This window comes from Emiliania huxleyi, assembly GCF_000372725.1.
Source record: "Emiliania huxleyi CCMP1516 unplaced genomic scaffold EMIHUscaffold_308, whole genome shotgun sequence".
NCBI classification, from domain to species: Eukaryota; Haptophyta; order Isochrysidales; family Noelaerhabdaceae; genus Emiliania; species Emiliania huxleyi.
The window spans coordinates 34,353-53,262 of NW_005199702.1; the positions used below are offsets into that span (position 1 = coordinate 34,353).

At 65.7% G+C, this 18,910-nt stretch overlaps 8 protein-coding genes across 8 annotated transcripts; 4 read left to right on the forward strand and 4 right to left on the reverse strand.

Moving 5' to 3' along the window:
• Positions 1–398: 398 nt before the first annotated feature.
• Positions 399–905, forward strand: EMIHUDRAFT_240405 (hypothetical protein; the record flags this gene model as incomplete). The annotated part of the gene is made up of 1 exon (XM_005774753.1): positions 399–905. One exon carries the CDS (start codon positions 399–401, stop codon positions 903–905), a length of 507 nt encoding a protein of 168 aa, XP_005774810.1.
• A 443-nt stretch (positions 906–1,348) lies between these two features.
• Positions 1,349–3,021, forward strand: EMIHUDRAFT_240406 (hypothetical protein; the record flags this gene model as incomplete). The annotated part of the gene is made up of 5 exons (XM_005774754.1): positions 1,349–1,355; positions 1,542–1,720; positions 1,791–1,873; positions 2,029–2,144; positions 2,213–3,021. The coding sequence occupies 5 exons, from the start codon at positions 1,349–1,351 to the stop codon at positions 3,019–3,021; spliced, it is 1,194 nt and encodes a 397-aa protein (XP_005774811.1).
• An 837-nt stretch (positions 3,022–3,858) lies between these two features.
• On the reverse strand, positions 3,859–5,063 carry EMIHUDRAFT_54248 (hypothetical protein; the record flags this gene model as incomplete). Its single annotated transcript, XM_005774755.1, has 4 exons — positions 3,859–4,086; positions 4,171–4,293; positions 4,377–4,613; positions 4,677–5,063. Coding segments are annotated over 4 exons (975 nt in total), but the record flags the coding sequence as incomplete, so codon positions are not given.
• A 782-nt stretch (positions 5,064–5,845) lies between these two features.
• EMIHUDRAFT_45210 (hypothetical protein) lies at positions 5,846–6,109 on the reverse strand (the record flags this gene model as incomplete). The annotated part of the gene is made up of 1 exon (XM_005774756.1): positions 5,846–6,109. A coding segment is annotated over one exon (264 nt), but the record flags the coding sequence as incomplete, so codon positions are not given.
• Positions 6,110–7,966: 1,857 nt separating this feature from the next.
• Positions 7,967–9,694, reverse strand: EMIHUDRAFT_240408 (hypothetical protein; the record flags this gene model as incomplete). The annotated part of the gene is made up of 3 exons (XM_005774757.1): positions 7,967–8,050; positions 8,324–8,413; positions 9,665–9,694. The coding sequence occupies 3 exons, from the start codon at positions 9,692–9,694 to the stop codon at positions 7,967–7,969; spliced, it is 204 nt and encodes a 67-aa protein (XP_005774814.1).
• Positions 9,695–13,844: 4,150 nt separating this feature from the next.
• Positions 13,845–14,129, forward strand: EMIHUDRAFT_49070 (hypothetical protein; the record flags this gene model as incomplete). Its single annotated transcript, XM_005774758.1, has 1 exon — positions 13,845–14,129. A coding segment is annotated over one exon (285 nt), but the record flags the coding sequence as incomplete, so codon positions are not given.
• Positions 14,130–15,408: 1,279 nt separating this feature from the next.
• Positions 15,409–16,176, forward strand: EMIHUDRAFT_240411 (hypothetical protein; the record flags this gene model as incomplete). Its single annotated transcript, XM_005774759.1, has 1 exon — positions 15,409–16,176. One exon carries the CDS (start codon positions 15,409–15,411, stop codon positions 16,174–16,176), a length of 768 nt encoding a protein of 255 aa, XP_005774816.1.
• Positions 16,177–16,428: 252 nt separating this feature from the next.
• On the reverse strand, positions 16,429–18,360 carry EMIHUDRAFT_116789 (hypothetical protein; the record flags this gene model as incomplete). Its single annotated transcript, XM_005774760.1, has 3 exons — positions 16,429–17,496; positions 17,592–17,814; positions 17,897–18,360. The coding sequence occupies 3 exons, from the start codon at positions 18,358–18,360 to the stop codon at positions 16,429–16,431; spliced, it is 1,755 nt and encodes a 584-aa protein (XP_005774817.1).
• Between the last annotated feature and the right edge of the window lie 550 nt (positions 18,361–18,910).

Genomic DNA, 18,910 nt, shown 5'->3' on the forward strand with positions numbered 1-18,910 from the left:
AGCAGACAAGGAAAAAGAAAGAGAGAAAGAAAATAGACACCCCAAACGAGGGATGGGGGAGGAGACAGGGTCCCCACCTGCACGAGCAGGATTTCAATGTATGTGGCTCTTGTACGTACATTCCCGGAGGAGGACTGCTGACAGGGTTTGCGATGAGGAGTGACCCGAAGGATTTTGGAAGGACGATCAGGAAGGGCAGTGGCGCCTTCTTCTTTCTTTGTGCCAGTCCGCGCCAGTCCGCGCTTGTCGTGCCAGTGAGTGGCAAAAAGAAAGAAAGAAAACAGACAACCCAAGGGAGGGATGGGAGAACGGTGAGTGGCATCCACGTGTCAGAAAGAAGAATTCTTTTCACGCGGTTTCGGGGAAAGCTCGTTTTGGCTCTGGTGTTGTAAACACATATGCGCTGGCTCGTCATCATCTCTGCTGTCAGCCTCGCTGCTGCGTTGCATTCGGTCCCTCCGCCCTCGGTCGCGCGGCCGTTCCGCTCTCGAGCGCCGCGCGCAGCCCTTTCAGACGACGAGCCAAAGAAGACTGGCGAAGACGGGGATGCGCTCGCGGCAGAGTTTGCGCGTCGGCTGGAGGCGGAGGGCGGTGCGACAAAGTTCAAGCTGAAGACAGACATCTCGCGCGCGGTAGAGCCTCTCAAGGACGGCCTCACCGACGTCGCGAGAGAGGCGAAGAACGTGCAGCTTCCCGACTTGACCGACGCGTCACCGCAAACGCTGCTCGGAGGCCTCTTTGGTGTCGTCTTTCTCTGCACGCTCCTCAGCGCGGCGAGTGGCCCGAGCGTAGACACACGCACCTCGGACGGCACTACCCTCGAGTTCGGGCAGCGTTCAGAGCTGCGGCAACCCGATTTCGGCACCTCAAACCGCGGCTACCGCCCCGAGTTTGGCAACCAATGAGCAGCGACATATCCCGTGTGGACCGCTACCCGTCGGCGATCAACGGGCGATCTCGCGAGGGCCGTGGCGGTCTGCTGCGGCACATACGTGTGTGGTGGCGTGTTTTAGGCGTTCTTTTGTTATGTCCATTTTTTGCGCATTCCTGTCCTCCTAATACAGATGAGGGACACATTAGGAGAAGGATAAAAGATGTGGTCCTCCCTCAAGTCAAGAAAGAAAATAAGCTGCCGCATGAAAACGGAAGTCGCAACACGCAAGTCCGGGTCGGTCCGCTCGCGTCCGTCGCTCCGCGCGGGAGCGAGCCGGACAACTCTCAACTGCGGGCGCAATGGACGAAGAGTTCAACCCCACGAGCCACACCAATTACTGCCAGAAGCTGCTTCACTCCTTCTGCGGCGTCCTTATCGGCGCACTCTCCACACCTTGCTGAGCTGTCATAGCGCATGCTACGTCCAACACGTGTCCGCCACACAGCCTCTCTCTGCGACAAGTGACATGTTGTGCATGACGTGTACACAGGTTTTCTCCTGCTGCCAGTTGGCTGCTGGCTTGTGGTCTGGAACGAGGGCAGCGCAACCTTAATGGGAGGGGCAGCACACCACATCTCTCCCACACGCGACCCCACTTGCTCCTCAGGCAACTCGGTGTGCACCTCCGCCGCTTTTGACGCGGGTAAGGCCATCATCGTTGACACGGCGTGCGAGAACAATGCGGCCAACATGGGCGATCTCGTCCACTACACCTGTCCCGTCCAGCTGGACACGGCGGAGGTCACTGAGAGCGTCACGGGCGCGACCATCCCCGGTGCACTGAAGGTTGCGGCGCGCTTACGGTGCCCCAGCACCCCGCGTGGCAGCCTTTGCTCAGGAGCAACCGCGTGCTCAGGTGACCTCGACAGTCCAGATGTATCTATGGACCGAACAAACCTACAGCCAGGAGGAGAAGGACAACCTTGGCGGGACGACAACGTACACGTGCTTTTGCTATACCAAGACTTGGACGAGCATGGCGGGCCTGCGCCTTACTTTGGGAGGCACTCTGACGCACACCCAATATCACGCGAGACAACCGACATGTAGGCGCCGCGTATCGATCAACATAATATCCGCTACACTTGCGGCAGAAACGCGAAGGACCCCGGCCCCAATTGCCTGAACTCGCAACCGTCGGCGTCGGATCTGTCGCTCGACACCTCTGGGCTGGGCTTCTCGCAGAGCTACGCGCCGAGTGTTGACCTCGGTGCGGGCGCCCGTCTTGAAGCTCATCCACGCGACCCAACTCAGCGGATGGTATGTTTCCTATGGCAGGCGAACCAGTCGCCCAGTTTGCGCTCACCCAGGAGAAGTTGCAACAGACGATGGACATGGGCCCCGCGCCGATCGATATCCCGGCGCCTGCAGGCTGGGCGCAGACGCAGGAGGGTGTTCAGAGCAACGACCCGATGGCAGGGCTGATGAGCCAGACGGGGCCAACGGAGGGTGCGGTCTACTACTATAAGACTGGGGACGGCCGCATCTACACCCCAAACTCGGCGCAGCTGGGAGACCGCCAGCTGACAATGCAGGCGTACACTGCGGAGAGCGTCTCGGGGATTGGTAAGCAGCTCGCGGGCTCGCCAGGCGCCCTCGAGCCGTACGAGGCGGGCGGTGGGTGGTTCCCTCCGTGCAAGCCGCGCGAGCTGGAGTACTATATGGGGAAGGCGCTCTCGCCAGCAGAGATGTTTGGCGTGCTCAAGGCGAACCTCGACTCGATGACGATGCTGGTCCGGCTCCTATGCTACGGCATCTTCTTTGCGGGCTTCATGATGATCGGAGGCCCTCTTGCCGTTGCGCCCCAGATCGTCCCGTGCGTCGGCGAGTACATCGCCGGTGTCGCGCAGTGCATGGTCGCCTGTGTGGCCGCAGTCTTTGCGCTCGGGCTCTGGGCGTTCTCCACCGCCATCGCCTGGCTCTTTTACAACCCCGTGTACGGCATCGCCCTGCTGGTCGTCGCAGGTGCGGCGAGCTACATCGGCAACAACATGGTCCAAAAGGCCAAGCACGAAGGCGGCGGCGGCGGCAGCGGCGCTCCCAACCTCGGTTTTAGCAAGCCGCAAGACGAGGTACCGCTCGTGTGAGCGGTCCATAGCTGAGGACTCCTGCTGGAGCTCTCTGAGCCCGCTCTCGCTCCAGGAGAGGGGAGTATCGCTCTTGCCTGTCACCTGTGGGCGCGGCGCAGCTCCCCCGGGGGCAGCGGCAGGGCCAGGCGCACTCCCGTTGCAGTGCATGTAATACTGTAAGGTGAGACGACAGACACAGGTACGCCTCCCAAAAGGTGAGCTGAGGACTTGGCTCTTGGGGGGGGGGGTTTGTAAATAAATAAATAAAACGGACACCTCTACTAGGAGATGGGTAAAAAGGAACAGGTCCCCGCCCTGATGGGCCCTGCGGTCTTTGCGTGCAGGGTTCTTTGTGGGTGTGGTCGGCGACTAGGGGGGGGTTGTGGGCTACATGCGGCTCTCTTTTTTATGAATGATTTAGATTGTGCTTTGTGGGTCGGCGAACTGGAACACGCCCTCACATGGGGGCTCACGCGCGTAAAAAACAGCTAGCCGTAACAGGGTGCCGCGCTGCCGGGCTCTCACTCTCACGTCTCAGCCTCAGGGGGTTTGTGTGGAAGACACTCGACTACACATGTGCATGCACATGTACATGTGCACACATGCGATCAATTATCAATGTACTAATCACGCTGTGGAATAAAGCGTAACACGACGGTGTTGTGCTCTACGTGTGTCTCTCTGTCCACTCGAGACTCTCCGTTCGTGGCCGTTCCGCACTCAGGTCAACTTTCGAGACGGCACACGCCAACCTCCTCAACCCACACCCCAGAAGCGACGCGGCGCCTGCACCGTCACCTCGGTGCCGGTCGTCGGCTGCGCCACCGCCGCCTCGTGGAAGCCCCGCGCCCCCGCGAGCGCCAGCCGCAGCTTGGCCCGCAGGTGCGCCTCGCAGCAGTACTCGGGCAAATAGAGACGGTTGAAGCAAGCCGACGCCGTGGGGAGTCGGCCGGTGGCGCCGCCGCCAATGCACGCCACCGTAAAGCGCTGCTCGGCGCCACGGTAGCCCATCAGCGAGGCGAAGCCGGTAGCAGGGGGCCGCGTTGCGCCGGTGGCGAAGAAGAGGAGCTGCGCGCGCTCCGCCTCCGTCAGGTGGTCGCGCACCGCGCGCCTGCGATGTCGAGATCGCCGAGGTTACCCGAGATGGCCCGAGCTCAACGTCGGAACGGGCACCGCGCGCCAGAACCACGCGACGCCCCTAGAGTGTGCGTACTCGGGCGGGTCGTAGCGCGTGTGTCGCTCCCAGTCGTCGACGTCGATGGCCGCCTCCCCGCACAGTAGCAGCTGGACCTGGTCTCGGGCGAAGCTCGGGTGAACTCGGACGAACACCCGACCGCCGCCTCGCCGCCTCGCAGCGACTGCGCCTCGGCGACCGTGCAGCAGGTGCGGAGGGAGGCGAAAGGGCGCCCGTCGAGGAAGACGGCGAGGCCGGCGCGGAAGGCGGCGACCTGCGGCTCGACGGCGCCGAGGAGCTTGTGCTGCGCGTACAGCCGCAGGTACTCCTCGACGTTTGCTGCGGTGACCGGCTCGTCGGCCCCTCCCGGCTTGAGCTCAGTGGCGCGCCGCCGCTTGGACGACTCCTCGTATATGACCGCCTCGTCGCCGTCCACCTGCGACGGTAGGGGAGGCTCGCCTCCGCCAGCCTCGGGCAGGAGGCCCTCCGGGCCTCGCACCTCGAAGCAGAGGCACATGGCGCCGAGATCCTCGGCCGGCATGGCGAGCAGCGTCCTCTGCGACTGGTGCAGCGCGGGGTCGACCGACGCGAGGTCGTCAAAGCTGAGCGGGTAGCCGAAAACGGCCTTGAGGAAGGCGTGCGACCACGCCACGCCGACCGTCTCCCGGTGGTACAGTGCGAGGCCGCAGATGCGGCCGAGCAGCGCGAAGTACGAGAGGTGGTCCTCGCCCGCCGAGGAGGCCGAGTGCGGGTTGGGCCGCAGCCCGTCCTGGCTCGCCAAGAAGAGGCCGCGGCGCGGGTCCACCATCTCCGCCGTCGCCTGCTCGAACCACTCGCGTCGCAGCGCGTCGCCCGCCGCCGCCTCGCCCTGGTAGCGCACGTCCAGCGCGGTCGCCGCCGTGCCGGAGAAGGGCCGGCCCGTCGCCTCGTCGACGCTCAGGGCGGCGCACGCCCCGACGTCCCCGTGACGGCCCCACTCCCCCTTTCTGTCGCCCGGGCGCCACTCCGACACGTCGAGCGGGCTGCTGCGGCGGGCGACCAGCTGCAGCGTGAGCGCGTCCCTCTCCATGGCCAGTGCGGCGTTGCAGCCCACCAGCGCGTCGAGACGAGCGTGCAGCCAGGCTCGCTTGGCCCGCAGGTTGAGCAGGGACGGGTCCGAGAGGAGCCACGGGAAGTCGGTGTCGATTCGTCCGGGACTTCCCGCGAGCTTCTCCCAGAAGCGGACGGCGCCGCCGATGCCGGCGAGCACCCGGAATGCAGCCTGGGGGGCGGAGGGGCGGAGGCATGTAGGTCCCAAAACGGTTCCGAGATAGTCCCAAAATGGTTCCGAGATGGTTCCGAGTGTTGGGATCGCGGGGCGGCGCGAGCCTTGTGGCCGTTAGTGCAGGCAGCCTCTGCAGGCGAGCCGAGGCAGCCGGGAGGGCACCACGAGAGGGAGAGCTTGGCGCGGAGCTCTTCGCTGCGCACGGTCTGCCACGCCGAGGCCTGGGGCCGCGCGCGCGCGGTGGCGGTGGCGGAGATGCGCCGCAGAGCCGACAGCTGCGGCGGTATCACCGCGGTTAGGGCCTGGTGCAGCGCCCGAAGGCAGTCAGAGTGGCCATTTTGAGCAGCGTAGTGTGCCGGCGTGAAGTCGCTCCCGTCTGGCGCCGCGAAGCTGGTGGTGTGGCCGCCGAGCTCGAAGAGCGCGCGGATGCATCCCGCGTGACCGGCCTCGGCCGCCAAATGTACGGGCGTGGAGCCGATGGCGTCAGCCGATGTGAGGCTCAAGCTGGCGTACTCGTGGAGGACACGCAGGCAGTCGGCGTGGCCCTCCTCGGCCGCGAGGTGTGCGGGCGTGCGGGCGTACTCGTCCGTCGCGGACAGACTCGCCGCGGCGCCAAGTTCGTGGAGCGCACGAAGGCAGCTCGCGTGCCCTTCGAATGCAGCGATATGGGCCGGCGTCAAGCCAGCCGGTCCAGCTGCCGACAGGGAGTGGTGGTCGAGACACACGGCGCGCAGACTCAGCACGTCTCCCACGCGGCACGCTTCGTGCGCTGGGCTCAAACATCGTATCCCGGCATCAAGAGCGGCGGCTGAGGAGGCGGAGGGCAGAGGCGGCGTGGCCGGCGGAAGCGGCGCTAGGAGAGGCGGCGGAGGCAAGCTCCGTGAGAGCAAGCGCGACTGCGAGCGTGTTTGCGGCGTCGTCGGGGGACAGGGAGGTCGCTGGAGCATCGGGGGCGGCGGCGTCAGACGCGAGGGAGGACTGTGGCATGGAATGTGGATGGAGCATCGGGCTGCATTCGCCTTGCTCCCGGACCGCTCGTGCGTGTCTCCATCCGTGCTCGTGTAATCTGTTTTTGTGTGAATGCCCAGCGCTGACTTCTGACTGTCGTTGCTGTCTATCCCTTTCTCGACTGTCTGAGCTTGTGCGTCTTCCGGGGTTGTGTTTATGTGTGAATGAACAGCGCCTCAACGCACAACCCAGATCTCACACTCATGGGACCAAATCGAGTCAAGCTTGAGGATCTGCCTCAGCGGCCCACACTCCCGACTGCGCTGCCATCTAAACCTAACCGAGTGCTGCGTCTCTCAGCGGGGCAGATGGAACAGTTTGTCGGCAGGGGTACCCGTGGGGAGGCGGCAGCCATTTGTGGGTTGAGGGCTCTCGTCCGTGAATACGGCCTGTGCTCTGAACCACGTATTCCATGTGCCTGGGCCCTTGGGGCCCCGCCCCGCCCGGCGGAGAGCTTTCCCAACCAACCCAGAAACCCACCCACCCCCAAGCCCCTCCGCGTTTCGGGGCCTTGCGGTGGGGGTCGCCGCCCCGCTTTCCGCTTCCCCCCCCCCCCCCTGTAGAGGGAGCGGACGTGTTGAGGGAAATGCGAAATCCGGGGACGCAACACACTTCGCCACAGACGGTCCCGCGCCTCGCCGCTATGACGGGGACACACCCCGCACCGTCCGCTGTGTCCCCGTCTTTGTCCGGAGTGAATACTCCAACGCGCTCGTCGGTGACGGCGTCCCCGGATTTCGCCGCGCTCGGCGAACCTCGACAGCGCTTTCGGTGGCATGCAGCTCTTTGCGACAGAAGCCTGGAGAGCAGCTCCTCTGCTGCTCACACACTCTGCACAGTTGACACAGCCTATTGTGCGGCTGCCACAGCTGTGACAGCGATGGGCTCGCCCTCACTGGCCCTCAGTCACTTGTGCTGAGGCTTGGTGAGCGACACTGCTCGGCGACTGCCGGCACACTGTGAGACCATGGGTGTGAGGTCAAACCACGCTACCAGCGCTTGGTCACATCGGCCCCGAGGTCAGATCCTTCTACTCTGTTGATGACAAGACTTGTCTACTGGCTGGAGCCGAGCAGGAGGGCCCAGCGCACAACCCCTGGTCAACTCAGGGTCCACACCCCGTAGTTTATTCAGTGGCCGAACCCGTTCTCTTTTGGTTAGTAATCTCTCTCGCGACACTCATGGCAGTCACTCGAGGGCAGTCAGGCGAACTGTCTTTGGGTTCACACGCTAGCTTTTCTAGCTACTCGGATCGGCGCGAAAAACTAAAACAGGTGCAGGTGCTGAATCTCTTTCTCCGCTGCGTCACCCCTGTATGTACCCCCCCGCCCTCCTCGACGTGACGCGGGCCTTTTCCCCATGCTTTTTCCGCAGCCTGCCGATGCACGCTGCCGCCGCCACCGCACCAGCGGCAATGGCCGCGGCTCGCCGCCACGCACCGGCTCGGAAGAGGGGCAGTCGGCGGCGTAGCAGAGCAATGGCCAAAACGCGACGTTTGAGCGGCTGCTGCGAGCCCACTAGTAGCCGCCGTACCCGCCGCCGCCCTGGCCGCCGAAGCCTGGCCCGCCCTGCGAAGGAGGCTGCGGCGGGCCGCCGCCTCCCTGAGGAGGCTGGTAGCCGGGCGGGCCCCCGCCGTACCCGCCGCCGTACCCGCCGCCATACCCGCCGTAACCCTGGCCGCCATAACCCTGGCCGCCGTAACCCTGGCCGCCGTAGCCCTGGCCGCCGTAGCCGTAGCCGCCGCCGCCGCCGAAACCGCCGCCGCCGCCGCCGTAGCCGCCGCCGCCGCCGCCGGCTCCGTAGCCGCCGCTCGCGGTTGGGATCGGGCCTGAGCGGCCGTCGTTGGCGCTCCAGCGCTTCTCGCTGTCCTTGACGAAGATGCCCGCCGCCTGCAGCTCGTCGCGCATCCGGTCCGACTTGGCGTAGTCGCGCGCCACCCGCGCCTTCTCGCGCTCAACCAGCTTCTCGTGGATCACGTGGTCGGCCATGCCTCCGCCTCCGCCGCCGCCGCCGCCGCCGTGCGGGCCCTGCGGTGGAGCGCCGCCAAACTGGCCTCCGCCGCCTCCAAACCCGTAGGGCGGCGGCGGCGGCGCCTGCCCTCCGCCCGCGCCGCCGAACGGCTGGGCGAAGAAGTTCGGGCCGGAAGTGGAGCCCGAGCGGCCGTCGTTTGCCGCCCAGGAGCGAGTCTGGTCGGTGATGTGCACGCCGCGCGCCTGGCGAGAAGAAAACATAAAATATTCTTAGCTTCAGCGCCTGGCGAGAAGAGGACTCGGACCGTGCGACGAGCGACTCGCACGGGACGGTGGTGTGCGGCCGCGCCTCGAGCTGGCTACGGGTGGGCGGTCTATCTTGGCTGCATCTCGGCTGCGTCTCGGCTGCATCTCGGCTGCGTCTCTCGCCTCGAGCTGGCTCCGGATCCGGTCGGCGCTGGCGTAGTCCTTGGAGGCGCGCGCCTGCGCCCGCTCCTTGAGCAGGCCGCCGAGCTCCTCGTTTGTCACGTACCCGCTCCCAAAGTGCGAAGTGTCACCCCCGCCGGACGCTGGCGGGCCGCCGGCCGGCGGGCCGCCCGCCGGCGGCCCTCCGTATGGAGGAGGCGCCATGCCGCCGCCCTGCGCCGCCTGGGGGGGGTGAGGGAGAGGGGGAGAGGGGGGGGGGGGGGGGCTAAAACAAGGGGCGTCGGGCGGGCAAAAGGTCCCCCCCCTCCAGGACTGAGGGGTCCCCCCCCTTCCAAAGGGGCCCCCCTCTGGCACACTGGCGGCTGGAGCGCGAGAGCTGACCGCGCGGCCCTCCGGCACGGTGGCTGCTGCGCAGAGACTGGCGTGTCTGTATCTAGAGGCGCGCCATGCCAGCGGGCGGAGGGGCGAAGTAGTCTGGCCTGAGGGAGGGAGGGAAGGGAGGGGGGGTTGGGAAGGGGGAGGGAAGGGGCCGGGAGGGGGGGAGGGAACGAAGGGGAGGGTGTGTGGGGGTGCCCCGTCGTGGGGAGTGTATTGGGGGTTGCCCCGTCGTGACGCCCGATCGGCCGTCGGTCGTGGTCCACGAGCCGACCGTCATGCCCGAGCCGCGGCGCGCGTCGATCACGGTGACGCCGCGAGACTGGGCGGGTGGCGGACGCGCGGCGGTGAGGAGGGGCCGCACCGCTCAAGCGTGGGTTGGCCCTTCGGAAGGGGGGGAGGCGAGGAGGGGGGAGGGAGTGGGGGGGCTGCGGCGGGAGGCACCTCCAGCGTCGTGCGGAGCTGGTCCGACATGTACCAGTCGCGCGACGCCCGCGCAGCCTCCCGCTGCTTGAGCAGCGCGACCAGGTCCTCGTTCGAGATCGCCCCCTCCGGCGCGGCCGGGGCGGGCGCAGTCGCCGCGCCGCCAGGTGGCGCGGCCTGCCCCCACGGCGGGATGGGCGGCGGCGCCAGCACCGGCGGCGGCGCCAGCACCGGAGCCGGCGGCGGCGCTAGCACCGGGGCTGCTGGCGGGTCAGCCGACAGAGAGGTCGACGCGGGCGGCGGCTGCTCCGGCTCTGGCCCGCCGCTCGCCCCGTCGTCCTGTGGGGCCACGGTGGCATCAGAGGGGGCGCTTTCGTCGCGCTGCGCCGCTCGCTCTTCGCCGGTGGCCGGCGCCGCGGCGGTGTCGTGCGCTTCAGCGTTGGTCGCGGGCGGCGGCGCGGCGGCGGCTGCGCTCGGATCATGCGTCGCGGGTGGCGGCGCGGCAGCGTCGCTTGCATCAATCTTTGCGCGCTTCGCCGCAGGCTGGGCGTCGGACCCTTCTTGCGTCAGCTCTTGCGGATCTCCCTCTGCCATTCGAGCTGGCCCTCGCACACGCGCTGCAGGGTGAGAGAAAAGCGCACGCGACAGCGATAAAACCTTTCTTTTTTTCGCTTCAAAGCACGCCCGCCGGTTAAGCTGCGGTGCAAAACTCTTTTTACCACCTTCAAGTACACCCCCAAGACTCCCCAAAACCGCCCAGGATGAGCTCCTGAGGTGCCAGTCCGCCCGAGATATGACCGGTTGAAGTTGGGGTTCCACGGTCAGGATGGAGGTGTCGAACTGGATGGGGGTCAGCCGGGGAGGCTGTTGTGGCGCACCGGACCGCCCCCCAGCACCGTGCCCCACCCAACTGCATCCATGGGAGTCACAAACGGTGCTGCACTCGCGGCTGCAAGCACTCACGACACTCAAACCCACCACCTGCCCCCTACCCTGTACGAGGAGCCATTTCACCCGTGCAACATCTGCACAGGTGTACCGCCGACGCTCAAGCGCCCGGCCCCTACTAGAGTAGTCTTGTGGGACCCACAATCGACCAATACATCCACTCGGGGCTGCAGCATGTGTCCGGGGGGGGCATCCCCGTGAAGCAGCCAGCAGGTGCCGGACACAGCGTTGGCCGTCTTGGACCGAGATCAGGGCGCATCTGCCTATCTCGTGGACTGAAGGACCGTCATGGGGTCGGCTTTGATGCTGCCAATCAGTCGGGTCGATAGGTGGCGCCCCGGCGAGATGCGCTGCGGGTGCTCGGCGTCGCCTGCTTGAGTGGCCTGAACGCACTCGCGGGAGCCAGAGAGCAAAGGTGTGCGCGAATTGAGGCTTCTGAGCGAGTCCAGGCAAGCCACAGGACCGGCCATGTGCGTGGGTAGTCGAGCGGTGGCCGGAGGTAGCCTCCAGTAGTGGCTCTCAGTTCGACACCTCGGTCTCGACCACGACCAGACTGGGTGAAGGACAGAGCTTATTGTGGGACTACATGAGATCCGTACGTGAAGGGTGGAGGGGCCAGTCCGCGGAGCTAGGCGGTACGGGCGCCCTCCACTGCGGCTGAGCGCAAGAAGCCGTCCGCCGTTTGCTTGTTCTTGATCCAGTTGGTGCGCATCTTGCGCGCGCCTGGCCGCCTGCTTGTTGATGTTCTCGGCGTCGCCCGCCACCGCCGCCATGGAGACCTGCTGCGTGTGGTGGACGACGAAGGAGGAGGCGCTCGCCGACGCCGCCCCGTACACCGTCCGGTCCGTGTTTTGGTGCCCGCCGCTTCCTTGGTTGGTGGGCGGCGCAATGCCACCCAAAGTTTCCACGAGCACTAGCCGCGTTATGGCTTTCTTGATCCACTTCGCATCGTAGTACTGCGCCCCCATCCACCGGCAGCCTGCATTCTTCTTGACCCACCCGTCTCCATACGGGGGCGTGGTCTTTGACCCATCCCTTTCCAGTCGAGTGGTCGAGCGGCCCGTCCACCTGACGGCCACGCTCCTTGCACCCCACGACCGCCGTCAACGCCTTGTCCAGCGTCTTTCCACAAACCCGTAGAGGTGGCCCACCGACGCCACATTGCCACCTTTGTCCCACGAGCCCCTCCCCGACGTCGTCGACTTGATGAGCGGGTTCCAGCACTTGACCTCGTAATGCACGTCCCGCATCGTGGCGAAGTCACCGCCGAGCTCGCAGATGTCAGTCACGGACGTGTCGTTGACGTGCCGCGTCACCTCGGGCTTTTCCTTCTCCCCGAGGATGATGCTGCCAACCGAGCGCGCCCGGATGGCATTCTGGGCGGCCCTTAGCACCCCATTGTGCTTGGAGGTGCGGTCGCCTTTGTTGGAGTTGGCGAGGGAGTCGCCCTTGTACTCTCCCACCGTGACGTGCACGCCCGCGGCGGCCTTCTCGACGAAAGTGGGGGCAATCACCGACAAGTAGAGCCCGTGCCTGCGCTGTATCGCCGTCAGGAACATCGCCGACACCATCTTCGTGTGGTGGAGTCCATCAGGGCGCATGTCGAGCCATCCAGCGGCGCCGAACTGGGAGATCGAGATGTAGCGAGTCGCCTCCCTGGACTTAATCGCCTCCGACTGCGGCGTGTTTTTGTCCATCTCCTCGCACGCCGCCAGGCACGCGATCCACGCTTCGTGGGCCCCGACAGCAGCGAGCGTGCCCTGTTTCGGGACTGGAGAGGTGCTCTGCTGCGTGAAGGTCGCCAATAGGCGGGATGCGCTGCGCCGACGGCAGCATGGACGGACAGAAGCAGCCAAGCTCGTCCGTGTGGCAGAGGCCAAACTCCTTGTCTTGTGCACGCACCGCGTAGATGCGCGCGACATCGCCACGCCGTTGGCTGATGTCATTGTAGTGCTGCGCAAAGTGCTGCAGCATCGGCACTGTCTCTTCCCCTGCCACCGGGGAGAGGGGCATGCCCCGCAGTGCGACGGTGTCACGTAGTGACGGGTAGACCGAGAGGACAGCTGCCGCAAAGCTCGCATCCGCCCTTTGTGCGTTGCCCGCCGAGGCCGCAGCCACCGAAGCGCCCGTCCTGCTGGGCCTCCGCCCAGGCCTGGTCGATTAGCTCCTGCGGGCTGTGGCCCGCCTCAGCCAGCTGCACGAACGACTTCTTGAGCGCCGGCTCCACCACTTCCTCGAGCACTGGCCGGACCACACACGGGTACATTGTGCGCATCCAGTAGTACGGCGTTGAGCTGCGGCAGCGCATCATCGAGTACCGCAGCTGCCGGACATCGTGGTTCTTGTCGTCGTCTCGAAGCCTGGTCGACCCTCTCGAGGACCGAGAAGCGCGCCGTAAAGTCAGCCGAGAGGTTGTCGCGCTGCCACTTCCGCCCGGCCTCCGTGTCCGGGGCCAAGTACACGCCGACTAGCTTGAGGCCGACGAGCTCACCGCCCTGCATCTCGAGCTGCTCCGCCGGGATGCCCTCCACTCCGCCTCCAGGCCGAAAGTACTTCACCTTCTTCACGTTGGACACCGTGTTGCAGAGCGCCTTCCTGTTCGCCTTGAGCGCCTTTGTGCACATTCTCGGCGTCAGCGCTGGCCGCCCTAATCGACGTGTCGTCAGCCTGGATGACGAACTCCGCCTTGGGTTCGAGAAGAAAACTAAAGTCTGGCGCAGCGCCCTCCCATCCTCCCTTGCGCTGTACGTTTTCTTTCTTTCAAGCAATCCGCAGACGGCCTCTTTCGCAGGCCGCCGTGGGGGTGCCTGTGTCGCCTAGCTAGTCTAGTTGCGCGGACGGGCCCGTCCCTTCGTGTAGTCCCTCCCGACAGCCGACACCGTCGAAAGAAAGAAAGAAAGACCGGCGTTCTTCGCCCAGGCCAACTTTTTCTTTTTTTAGAGCGCCTTCGTTGTTAATAAATAAACGTTTTTCTTTCTCTCTGCTCACGCCGACTTGAGTGAGCGAGCAGGCGTGCATGCGCTGCTTCCCTCCCCGCTTCGCTTTTCTCGCGCTCCGCCACCGCCCACCGCCTTACCCGCCGCCGGCCGTCGCCGCTGCAGGAGCCCACCGAAAGCTCAAAACCATGGCGGAGGAAGTGAGGACGTTCATCACGGCGATGTGCAAGGACCAGGAGAACGCGTTCGAGTGCCTGGTCGGAGACGACCTCCAGTTCGACATTGGAAAGTTCAACGCGCATTGGAAAACCTTCTTTGCCGACGACGACGTGCAGATGATCCGCCCGAGCGGGAATCCGTTGTCGAAAGCGGAGTGGGCGACAATGTTCGCGTCGGAGGACGTCGTCATCGAATCCGACGAACTCGTCTCGATCGACTCGGTCCGTATCTTTGCGGGCGGCAACGCAGCCGTGGCGACGTATTCGAAGCACTCAAAGTTCATCTACAAGGGCGACGAGAACGACGACTATGCCGTCTTCTCCGCTACGCTGGAGAAGAAGGGCGGGGACTGGAAGGTCGTCTTTGTGATGCGTGCGACGGGCCAGCCGCCGAAGTGAGGCGCGGCACTTGGCCAGACACGGCAGGCGAGCCCGAGAAAGCCAGGCGGGAAATTTAGATAGGTTGTCTCTCTGACGCTGTGGCACCGATTCGTGGCCGCATCGGGAAACGGGTACGCTCCGGAACGCCGCTCAGGGTTTGTGTACTGTGTATGTGTACGCGCGCAGCGGCGTTAGGTAGCGGGAACTGCATGTGCGAGATGGGGGGGGGGGGGGGAGAACGTATGTGAGAATGTGTACACTACACGTTAGGCTAAAGTAGGTAGGGCTGCCATGTCGCATGAGGCATGTGTGTAGCTCCCCCCCAACGCCCAAGCGCCAAGGCCCAAGCGTATGCGTAATGCGTGTAAAAAAGGTCAGAGCCGTAGAAATAAGAAAACGGTGAAACTCTGATGACGAGGTGGGATTTAGGGACATGTGTCCCCGCCCTGAACGATCTTGGTGTGTGATTTCTTCAATCGACAATATCCGTCCCGCGTCCGGCTCCGGATCACTGTTCAGTGTTCACTCCTCGCTCGTGTACACACGCACCGTCACAAGCTGGGTCACAAGAAGAGACTGAGTCTGAGAAGACAGAAGAGCGGCAAGCAAGAGCTCTAAGTCTTTTGGAGAGCAAGGCCAAGGCGCAAGGGTCTTGGAAGGACGATCACCGGAAGCTAAAAATCTCTCTCCAATCTCTCTCTCCCAACTCGAGTAGGTAGGTAGGTAGAAAGGTGAAGAACAGCCAGGCTCGGACTGGACACCAACGCGGTATGGGTGGACGCTGGACAGATGATGACGACACGCACGAGCGACACACAGACACAAAAGGCTCACAAGACACACAGCCAGCTGGCTGCCACACACCCTGAGTCGGCGTACACATAACTCAGGGCCACATCCTCCCTGTCGCCCCCCCCAGCACTCCACGGTGCCAAGGGCACAAACAAACAAGGAAGGGCACAACTCAAACAACAGACGACAGGAAGTGACATGTGAGGCTAGAGCAGCTTGCTCGACCTCTAGCAATCTCACCGGCCTGCGAGGCACGGACGAGACCGTATGTGGGGTCTAGTGAGGTGTCTATGGACTCGAGGATTACAATCGAAAAGAAAGAGCCGACCACTCGCTCGACCTCAAGAAACGGAGTTGGTAGTCACAGTGCGGTCATTCACAGGTCACCCGCCGAATACCCAGCCTGGCCGAACCCTGCCGAACCCTACAGCTCACGAGTCCGCCCGCGTTTTGGTGTGTCGGCATCCGGCTCGCCAGCAAAATAGTGTGTATGCGCGTGGCCGTGATTGGCGCCGGCTTTTCGGGACTTGCATTTGCGCGCGCCGTTCAGCAGGCCAATCTTTGCAATGTTGTCGTCTTTGAGCAGACCGAGGCGCTCGACAATCCTCAGGTGTCGGGAGACATCCGAGTGCCAGCCGCGGAGGCCGTGCTCGACGAGCTAGGGCTCGCAGGCCAGGCTACGAGGCTGCGAGGGCACGGCGGTCGCGGCGGCGCGGCCTCCAGAAGCAGCAGTGGGGACGACGACGGTGCCCGATATCCGCAGCAAGGCTTGCAGATGCTGCTGGCTCGAAGTCTGAGGCCGGGGACGCTACGACTGTCGTGCTCGGTCGAGCGGCTCGAGCGCTCGTCGAGCGGCGCCATCCGTCTCAGCTTCTGTGTTCGAGGCAAGAGCGAGGCCCTCTTGTTTGACCTCTGCGTCTGCGCCCACGGGCAGCTCCAGACGGTCGCGTTGGAGGCTGGCTCCCCGAGCGCTGCAGTGGCGGTGATTGGCGACGCGCGCTGGGTGAGGCGGCGGAGGTGGGACCTCGGCACAGCCCGCCGCGCCGGGGGAGCAAACACGGCGCTCCTGGACGCCGTCGACCTCGCCCGTCTCGTGCATCGCGCTGCACGCATCGGGCAGCGTCCAGACCTCGGCCGCTACGCCGCGGCGGCGGGGAGAAGCTGGCGGTGCCCGGGACGGGCGGCGGCAGCCCTCACGCCGCTGGTGGCCGCGGCGTTGTTGGCCGTTGCAGATTGGTGCCATCTCACGGACACGTAGCTCGTGGCGCCGCTGCACCAAGGGGGCCAAAAAGAGATTACGTTTAGTAAGTCTCCGCGACAATGTCGTAGATCGGTACACGGTAGGTGCATTCTTGCATCTTTTTGCTTGCGGTGGTTTCCTGGATAACAAGATTCTCCCACCCACCTCGCGCGCGGCGGCGGCGGCGCGCGGGCGCGTGCGCGGCGTGGCGCGCAGCCACACTGCCACAAAGCGTATTTCGCGATGCGTCTAGTTTGCTCTAGAGGTAGTCTAGGTCTCCGCAGCGCTCTTCTCCGCCACACCGAGATGCCGGTGCGCATTCACCACCACCGCCCTCTCAAACGCGAGATAGGCGCTGATGTCACCGCCCGGCCCGGCCGCCTGCACGTCGGCCGCCCTGCCGCTCTCGCCCTCCTCGCCGCCGCCAGGCTTTCCCAGCGAGGCGAGGATGGCGCGCAAGGCCTCGTGCGCGCGGCCCGTCGCCTCGCGCGTCAGCGGCGCCGCCGCAGGATCCGCGCCGGCGCGCGCGAGCGGCAGCAGCTCCTCCGCCGGCGCGGTGCCCCAGTGGAGCGCCCGCAGCAGGCGGCGGCTCGGCGGTCCGCTCGCGCGCAAGTAGTGCGTCGTCCCAACTCGCGCGAGGGCGGCGCGGCGGAGCAGAGCCACCGCCCCGCCACCGGATGCCGCCGCCGCCGCCGCCGCCGCCCAGTCCCCTCCCTCGCCGCCCTCCTCCTCGCCGCCCTCCTCGCCGCCCTCCGCGTCGGCCTCGCCCTCCTCGCCCTCCTCGCCCTCCTCGCCCTCCTCGCCCTCCTCCTCCGGAGGCTCGAGGCACAGCTCGACCGCCTCTCGCTCCAGGGCCGACGCGTCCACGAAGCCATAGTGCTCGAGGCTCTCGAGCGAGGAGAGGCGGCCTACAGGAAGGCTCCGAGAAGCTTCGGGGAAGGGCCCAGGAAGGGCCCCCCGAGCTCGAGACTCTCGAGCGGCGAGCGGGTGGCCGTAGTAGAGGCAGAGCTGCCGCCCCGCCGGCACCGCGCTCAGCAGCCGGAACGTGAGTGCGAGCGTGGCTGAAGGAGGCCCCTCCGCCACCGGCCCCGTTGGCCTTGCGGCGCCCGCAGCCTCGAGGGACGGCCACGCGAGCGGCGAAGTCGGCGAGTAGTTGAGCAAGTCTGCCACGGGGGCGAGCACCGTGCGGCGTGCGCGCGGCTCCGCGCCGCCGCCAACGACCAGGCCGCGCGTCTGCACGACGGTGTACGCCCAGAGGAAGCGGCGCCACGAGAAGCTCGCCGGCGGGAAGAGCTGCGGCAGCGCGAGCGACAGCGCCGGGAAGAGGGCTGCGTGCGCCTGGCGACAAGGGTGAGATCACTCAAGCGTCCCCGCCGTGCGGCTGGCAGGAGGGCTGCGTGCGCCTCGCGCAGCGCCTCGCGCGCCGCAGTCACCCGGCCGACGAGCGGGGTGTGCGCCAGCCTCTGCAGCTGGCGCGAGGCCCAGTGCAGCGCACTCGGCGGCCGCTCGGGCAGGAAGCGGCAGTACTCGGCCCACGCGCCCGCCTGATCTCGCGCAATCTCGAGCAGCAGCGCGAGGCTGAGCCGCACGTCGTCGTGGAGCGAGTCGCCGGCGGCGGCAGACAAGGCGGCGGCGAGGCCGTCGTACGACGAGAGCCTGGCGTGTGGCGGGGAGGGCCTCACAACCAGGCATCGGGCGGAGTGCGGAGCTGTTGCCTCGCCGCTGCCTCTCGCTCGACAGCAGCAGCGACTCTGGCACCGCCAGGACGGTGTCGCCGGCAGACAGGTCGGCTGCAGCAGCGAGGCCGCGGCCACCGACGCGGAAGTGCCGCAGGACGAGCGTCTCTGTTCCGTGCGGCCACAGCGCGTGCCTCGCGCAAAAGGCACGCAACTCGTCGGCCAGCTCGTCCTCCTGCCCCAGATCCTCGCCGTCCGCCTGCAGCAATCGCTGCCGAGAAGCGGCCAGCGCAGCGAGGTTTGCCTCGCGCGTCGCCGAATGCGGCGCCTTGGAGCAGAGCCTCAGCAACTCGAGCTGTGTGGCGCGCTGTAGCCGAGGCGAGGCGGGAGAGGCGTTGCCCTCCTCGGCAAAGTAGCGAGCAATCGGCGGCCGCTGCGTCTCCTCCACGTCGCGCACCAGCACCTCGTCGAGCGGCTCGCTCCCCGCCCGGCACCATCGAGAGGCCCACGAGCGATCGGCGGCCATGAGCCAGTTCCTGAGCAAGGCTTTTTCTTTTCCTGACATGAGGGAGGGAAAGGTTCCCATTATTCCACACCCCAGCTCGCCAGGTAGGTGGCAACGGCCAAACATTTTCAATGTATGTGGCTCTTACGTACATTCCCGGAGGAGGACTGCTGACAGGGTTTGCGATGAGGAGTGACCCGAAGGGTTTCTCGGGGTTAGTGCACCACTAACCGCCTCTGCAATTTTAGGTTCACTCGAGTTCACGTGACACGTCCCTAACTTGCGTCCGACCGTCGATGGTGGCCACCGCGTCGGGTCCCGTGGCCACCGTCTCCAAACTGCAGCACCACCGCTGGCGCGACCGCTTCGGCCGCGGCCCCGACGCGCCCACCTGCCACCACCTAGACGAGGGACCCTCCGATGAGCCTCGAGGCTACCCACGTGTCCTTCCGAAGACGGCTGTCGCGAGCCACCGATTCGTGTTTGTGATGGGGGTCGAGTCGTCGGGGCATCACCTGCTGCAGCGCGTCTTTGGGAACTGCGCCGCGCAGTCGGGTAACACGCGATGCCG